General features: G+C 47.2%; 1 protein-coding gene across 1 annotated transcript; it reads left to right on the top strand.

Annotated features, from left to right (window-relative positions):
* The first annotated feature begins 6,792 nt into the window (after positions 1-6,792).
* On the top strand, positions 6,793-7,703 carry TMEM174 (transmembrane protein 174). The gene is made up of 2 exons (XM_004678449.1): positions 6,793-7,412; positions 7,595-7,703. Exons 1-2 carry the CDS (start codon positions 6,793-6,795, stop codon positions 7,701-7,703), a joined length of 729 nt encoding a protein of 242 aa, XP_004678506.1.
* Positions 7,704-7,983: the final 280 nt, after the last annotated feature.

The following is a 7,983-nucleotide window of genomic DNA, read 5'->3' as shown; positions in this document are numbered from 1 at the left end:
ATGGCTGCTCTGACAGAAGATTAAGGTGGAAGGAAAAGGGAGAACAGAAAGAGAGATAAGAAATCAGAGAATGGCGAGGTCCCCAGAGAGGGGGTGTAGGTGACCACCAGAATGGGGTTCTCAGACCTGCACCTGTCTGCCTAGGACTGAGTGCTGCCAACAGCCTGAATCATTCTGGGATCAGAGTCTCTCCTAGAACCCGACCTACACAACTGTGAGCTACTGAGTCACTAAGCCTCAGTGGATGCGGTTGGAGCGCGGAGAAATCTGCACAAATCCAATCTAGAAGGGATTGCCTCTCTCGGACCCACTGTCAGGAAGACCCTCCACCAAGAATGGGGCCCTGAGAGGTTCACCTTCTTGTTTGCTGAAAGAGTCAGGGTTGTGACCTCACTTCTAGCCCCATGAGGGTAGCATTCATTGGGGGGGGGGGCAGACCTAAAGGCATTGGGAGACACCTGAGGACCGAGTTGGCCCCCCACACACACACAGCCTGCCTCACGCGCGGATGGCTCGTCAGCAGGTGCGTGCCCTTCACGGAAGAGCAGTTTAAAAACAGTTTAGGCAAACAGATTTCCTTCTGTGCTGCTGCTTTCTCAGACAACACACTCTTCTGTTTCTGAGATTAATCATCTATAAAACCGAATCGCCGAGCCGCCGCCCGCAACACGACCTGGGAAGGCTGGAGCCAGGATGGCATGAACTCACAGAGCCGCTCCGCGAATGGCTCCCTCCTGCCAAAGCCCTGGCATCTCCGTGACACAGTGAGAAGAGGGCACTTGGGATGTTCAGTGGGACCCTACAGTATGGCTATGACATGGAACCTGACTCAACCACTGTCCTTTTCTTGTAAAGGGTACATAGAAAGCCCTTGCTGCCATAGTCGGACACAATTCAAGTGATACAGCAGTTAGCTCAAGTTAACTATAATCATGCCTAAGGCGGAGATGTCCCGAGGACATCCATCTCCCCAGCTGCCTCATCAACACCTGCCATTCATTTAAAGGTGGATGCACTTCTTAGGATTGAGGCTCCTCTTTTGCCCCTCAGGCCCTGGCCAGGCACTGGTTTTCTAACTGTAAGTATTGGAGGGGTGCATCCTAGTCACGCTAGTGTGGGTTCCCCGAGGTCTAACCTTTGCCTGCTGAAGGCCAGGGCTGGTCAGGGCAAGGCCGTAGGAGCCCAGCTGCCCTCTCCATGACTTCTGTCGTGCCTGCCTGCCTTATGTGGGGTGCCCGGCCCGGACTAGCTTCTGGATTCTGAGCAGGGTCAGGGTGACGCCTTCCTTTATTGCTGTTTTCTGTCACAGCAACTGAGTGCAGAGTCCAGTCTTGGCACCAGGTTTCTCAAGAACCCTTCATGGCCTCCAGGCCGTTTGTGATTTTGTTGGCCTTTTCATTGCAGGTGATGGTGGCCGTCGAGGGTCCTCCGGTGCAGAGCGGCCCCCTTCCTGCCTCTTCTCCCTCTTGCTCACCCTACCGCTACCCCCATGGAGTGCTGGGGAAGTCAGTCACACAGTGTCAGTTTTACCCAAAGGTTTGGAAGGAAATTTTTATGAATCTGGGACATCTCGAAGGGTTTTTGAGATGCATATTTGAAAGTCAAGCTTAGATGACTGCTGTTTTTCCATGTTGTCCAAGTTCATGGCTGCTTTTGTTTGGTTTTGCTATCAGAGAGACTGGTGGTGTTCATCTGTAACCAAATCAAATGAACATGGGCCAACATGGTTGTGAAACAGATTAAACTATAGGATCATGGTCAGCGCGGCTGGATTTTTCACACACACACACACACACGCACTCAAGCATGCATGCACGCAAAAGACTTCCACAAAGCAATATACTTCCTGCCACACTGTTCAATCAAATGTTTTACGGACAAATGTATGACCACGCTGACTTTCACTTCTCACCAGGGTTTTCTGATAACCTCTGAAAACTCTGCTTTTGTGGTTTTAGTGTCACTTTTCATTCATCTCTTTGAACTATAATCACTTCAAAATTGCAGTTTTTAACTGGGAGTGGGGGCTGGTGGCCAAAACAGGAAATCTCACATATAAATCTGAAAAGCACTGCAAGGATGCAAGAGACTCAGGAAAATTCAGAATGTGACAATACTGATGACTGTGAGAGAGTGTCACCCTCACAGGTGCAGCAGCAACGCAAGCTAAATCTTAACAGAACAGTGAAAAGTCAACATGCCTCTGTGGGAGAGTGTATTCTCCACAGAGCAGCAATCATCTCTCCTATCCCACATGTTCTGCTGCACTGTGACCTTGTGATTCATGCCAGAAAGAGGACTCGAATTCTCTTCCATTTGTACCTGGCGTGGCTTAGTGACTTGTTTGACCAACAGATTTACTGAAGTAATAGTCTGAAACTTCCAAAGGTAGGTCACAAGAGGCCCTTAAACTTCCATCTGGGCCCTTTGGAACACACTCGCCCGAAATCCCGTCACCATGCTGCGAGGAAACACCTGGGGACGCCACAGGTGGGAGGGCTGGTGGGCACCTGGCTGCACTCCCAGCAAAGCCGCCACTGACTCTCATCCTTGAGGGTGAAGCTTCCTGGACATCCAAGTCAGGCAGGCTCGCAGATGTCAGCGGCCTAGCGAAACTCAGTTAAACGGCAGCACTGTGTTTTAAACCATCAAGTTTTGGAGTGGTTGGTTGTACAGCAGGAGATAACTAGAACACCCTCCCAGTTCTCCTTCCCAATTGATATGTTAGTGGAATTTCAGTGAGATCCTATGCCCATATATCCAGTCACAATTACATTTCTTTCTCCCTGCCATTGGTGGCATGATAAAAATAATTTGCTTTGGTTCCCCACCCCCCATCAACAGTATTTAGAAAGGATCCTACTGTCCTGCCTTACTCTTTAACAGTGTTAGTCCCTCATCTTTCAAAGCTTTAACTTACTTATTTACTCGACTACAGTGATTGTCAATCTGCTAAAACACTCTTTTGTGCGGGTGTCTAAAGTTTATAGACAGGTCACATTTCTAGGTGATACTTTTGCCTTCTTGTACCTGCAATTGTTTGTGCATTTTAAATTTAGCAGATATTGAAAAATTTCTCCCTGTCCTCCCCACCAAAAGAAGGTTGTACTAACTTATTCTTTCATCAGCCAGATTTAACATAACTGTTTTCCTATATTCTTACAAACAGCACATAGTCAAAGTTTGAAAAGTTGTTTACTCTGGATTATTATCCATATTGTAGATTTTATTATTGGGGAGGAAAATGACTTTAGATAAGCTCAGGTCTTTAAAGAACATAGGTCTGAAAACTTGATTAAAAGCCTTGATTCTCCATAATACCAGTCAGATTTTTGGCTACCAGATCTAGAGTTTTTACAGTTGTATCAATCAAGTAATATTTCAGTAGGACACTTATTTATTTCATTCCAAGGGACATGATGTTCAATGTTCAACTAGTGGTAATCAAAGTTGAGTGCTTTCACTTGAACTCTACTAGTCTGAAATGCATAGCATCTCCACGAAAATCAGAAACACTTTTGATTGACAACATCTTTTGACATCATACCTGACCTGAGAAGACAGTCATCAGGAAGCTCTTCAAGGATCCTGGTGCTCCCTGCATTAATGCATGTCTCGATGCCTAAAGGGTGGTATATAGTCATGAAGAATCTACCCCCATAATTCCATTCCCTGAAGCCTTTGACTTCTTCTACATTCTATCAGAGAAGTAAGTTCTTTGTCATCCTCATTGAACATAGACCTCTGTTGAGCTCAGGTTTCAGTCCACCAATCAATTACACTATTAAAGCTATTTCCAGGTATTAAAATTAATGATTAAAAAAGATAAATTCATGCCATTCACAGCAATACAGATGGAGCTTGAAGGGATCACGCTCAATGAAATAAACCAGAAGGGAAAAGAAAAATATCGAATGGTTTCCTTATAGGAGGAATATAGGGGGACCAGGAGAAACAAAAACAACAATAATAGTAATAAAACAAAGGTAGCAGGCAACCATAAATAAGAGACATTCTGTGAGGGAGGGGAGGAAAAGGGATCAAAACAGGGAGAGAAGAGAACAAGGGAGTGTGGTGATGGCTCACAGGTGAACTGGTGGTGGGGTTTTACGAGGGCTACAGAATGATGTGAAAGATATAAATAAAAAACAAATTATAAAAAAATTAACATTACATGCAGAGTATCTGGTAAATGCACCCCTCTCCCATTCTCCTTTGTCTAACATCCTTAGGATTAGTTTCTATATATATTCTCTAGGTTTCTACTGATATAAATTTTGAAAATATTATATTTTGTTTGGAAAGCAAGCAATTTTCTTAAGTCAGAACCTCATAGTCAGCACCTACAGAATCCTGAAATCTGTCCCACTGTGGCTAGAACTGCAAGTGGAACTGTTACTGCCAGGGTGAAATGCTTGCTAATGGAGAGGCCATGACCGGCATAGGAGGTGGTGGCGGTAGTCATTGCTGTCTCTGCTTCCCTCCTTGTGATCTCTCTTCAGTGCCCTCTATTTCCACAGCCTAATACAGACCCACCTGGTAAAGGGAAAATGTACTTTATGGTCTCAGTCAAAGTAAACTGTCAGCAGTGGATTTGGAGTTTATTCACAAACACATCATGAGTAGCATAGATGATTTATTTATTTATTTTTTTACTGTAATCTGGTCGTTAAAAAGATGAATTGACTCCAGGTATATTCAGTATCTAGAATTGTGCGTGGTGCAAAGCAAGAGTTCAAATATCTTAACATATTTTGCCCCTGGCTTTTAGACAAGTACATAGGTTTTTCTTCTTCATCCTATTCTTCTTTCATGCACCTGAATGCGATATATTACCTTGTCAATACAAGGTAATTGTAATTGTATACAAGTTGACTTTTGTATGTTGAACTGTCCTTACATTCCAGGGGGAATAAATCTCACTTGGTCAGGGCACAAAATGCTTTTGACAGACTGTTGAACTTGGTTTGCTAGTTTTTTTTAAAAAATTGTAACTTACCATTTAGACAGTGTTGAAGCTTTTGAATGGAGATGCTGAATCAAGGTGACTTTGAAAGCATAACTGGAGAATTTCCTAATCTGTCTGTTCTGAAAGTCATTCCAGTTTTATATTCACATGCTGTTTCTAGGAAGGTGATCTCTGTCTTGTTCCTCAGTGTTGCTAGTTATTCTCTAAATTGCAAGGGCACGCAGCTGAAGACAAATAGGAAAAATAAACTGAGTGATCTGGAAGAATGACTTGAGAACGTAATCCCTTCTAAAAGCCGGGGACTGTCTCAAACTCTAACTTGGGAGGTTAAGAGTCTAAAGAGAATGTCAGGCTGGCTGATCGGAATTTTTATGATGAAAGGGAAAAGTCGACTCCCCAGTCTCTCTGCTCTAGCTCAGTGGGAAAAGGGCGCATTGCATCTGCTGCAAAACCACACCACTCTGGGTGCACCGGGACACAGCTGGGGAGGTCCCTGCAAGGCCACCTGCTGGCTTTCCCTGGCTTGGCAGAGAAGGTGGAGAGCAGTGACCCTTCTTCTACCAAGCTTGTCTTATAGCAGAGACATACATTTTGGTGGGAAAGAAGAAAACCTCCCGATCTCCTGGGAGCCCTTGGGATTGACGAGGAGTAGGGTTTCCAAAGATGGGTGACCGAAAGCTCTTCCTGGCACGGGCTCTCTGTCAGCACTTTGGTCCTATTGGTTTGAATTAGGGACTTGGATTTTGTCTTTTTAAAAGTGGTTGGGGTGATTTTTTATCATCAGGAGAGTCTGATAAGCCCTTGCTAGAGTGAGAAGGCTGACTTTTTCCAGTTAATTCTGCAAAAGGAGCTGCTGTGATATTTCTGCAGACACCGTGTGTCTGGGAGAGGCAGAGGGTTAGAGTTACTGTCCTGTGGAGGAAATTCGTGGGGCTGTTTTGAAGTTGTATAGTCATGAAGGACAGATAATGTAACAGAAGATCAACTTTTCTTCTCTAACTCACCTTATGTTTGGTTGTAAAGCCCAACAGGCTAAAAAAAAAATGCAACGGTCCCTTCACTTTGGAGACCAGGCTCTGTGTTGCCACCACAGAGAGGGTCTGAAGTGGAGACCCCGGAGCTGCCAGGTAATAGCTGATGCTCATTCAACCTCCACCAGTAACTCAGCACACAGGAAAGTTCCTAGTGGCTTCCCCCACCCCCACCCACACACAGCTAGAATTACTCCCCAGTGCTGAAAGTACAAGATACATCTGGCTATTCAGCAAGAAGCAGGGACTCTCTTTATTAGAGTTGTTATAAAAGTTTAAGTATCATCACACCCAGAGACCCCAGATAAAGGGAAACACAGACAGTGTGAAACTGGCATCTGTTCATTGCTAGTGCGCTGGCCCAGCAGGAACAACTCTGGGCTAGGTTCCCGAGCACGGGACAGGTCAGGAGGCACCTGGCGGTGGTGCTGCCATTTCTGCAATGTGGAGAGATGCAAAAGGGGCCTTGGGACACAGTACCTCAAGTGTCTAGAAAAGCACCTCCTAGCAGAAACTAGACTGAAGACATGCTCTTTGGATAAGTGAATGTGAAATACACAGGATGACACAGACTGCAAATCTATGACAAGACTGCAAACCCATTGTTGAGAGTATGAGAAAACTTCAGGCTTCACTTCTCAGACCTTTATTCTTCGAAGCAAAGTTCAGTCCTCTGTGTGTTATACTCTGTTAACCACAGAAGCCCAAAGTTCTTCCATAACTAATCTGAACCTGTGATTCCTTTCCTCTGCTCTTAGCAGCTCTCACAGCCCCTTCCCTCCTAGCAGAGCCATGGAGCAGGGCAGCAACCGCCTGGATGACTTCCCGCTCAATGTGTTTTCTGTCACCCCCTACACGCCCAGCACTGCCGACATCCAGGTGTCGGATGACGACAAGGCAGGGGCCACCTTGCTCTTCTCAGGCATCTTCCTGGGACTGGTGGGGATCACGTTCACCGTCATGGGCTGGATCAAATACCAAGGTATCTCCCACTTTGAATGGACCCAGCTCCTGGGACCCATCCTGCTGTCAGTGGGGGTGACGTTCATCCTGATAGCTGTGTGCAAGTTCAAAATGCTCTCCTGCCAGCTGTGCAAAGAGAGCGAGGAGCGGGTCCTGGATGCCGAGCAGATGGCGGGAGGACAGTCATTTGTCTTCACTGGTATCAACCAACCCATCACCTTCCATGGGGCCACTGTCGTGCAGTACATCCCTCCCCCTTATGGCTCTCAGGAGCCCACTGGAATGAACACCACCTACTTGCAGCCCATGGTGAACCCCTGTGGCCTCACACCGCCTGTAGGAGCCGCCGCCCCAAGCCCGCCTCAGTACTACACCATCTACCCCCTAGAGAATGCTGCCTTTGTCGACGACCAGGACTACTCTTCTCTCGTGGCTGGTAGAAGTATCAGGTACGGAGTGTGGGGTGAGGGACACCCCCCTTCCAGCCGCCCCAGTCACGTCCATGGCTGTACTTAGTCTACGGGGCAAGGGGTGGGCGAATCATGTCCCCGTGGGCCTCGGCCAGGGTGGCGGCATTGGCTGCGGGAGGCGCCTGGCCTGTAATGCAGCTTGTCTGCCGCTCCCGTTTCAGAGCTGGTCCTCATGCCGGGCAACTGGAGGAGACACCACCTTACGAGGACTCTGCCTGCTTCTCTCCTCCTCCCTATGAGGAAATAGACGTCCCCCCTCACCCTCGCTAGAGAGTGATGCCCGGGACAGCATCGCGGTCCTTGCTGCTGGTGACTGAAGGCTTCCAGGCCGGGAAGCCCAGGCGGCCTGACATGCCACCCCAGGGGAGGAGGTGGGAGGTCAAATGCCCCAGCTTGGTAAAAATTAGGCCGGGATGGGCAAATTCCTTCTCAGCACAGGGAGAAATCTCCTGCACGTTTCAGGAGTGAGATTCACCTCTTTGTTGACCATCTGCTCCTCCCCTGCTAGGAGGTGCTGGGCTCTCAATTTTGGCTCCAGCAGACCAGGGCA

Source organism: Condylura cristata, unplaced genomic scaffold, assembly GCF_000260355.1.
Source record: "Condylura cristata isolate star-nosed mole 26May11 unplaced genomic scaffold, ConCri1.0 scaffold00007, whole genome shotgun sequence".
NCBI classification, from domain to species: domain Eukaryota; kingdom Metazoa; phylum Chordata; class Mammalia; order Eulipotyphla; family Talpidae; genus Condylura; species Condylura cristata.
This window is presented reverse-complemented; position numbering and strand designations above follow the sequence as displayed.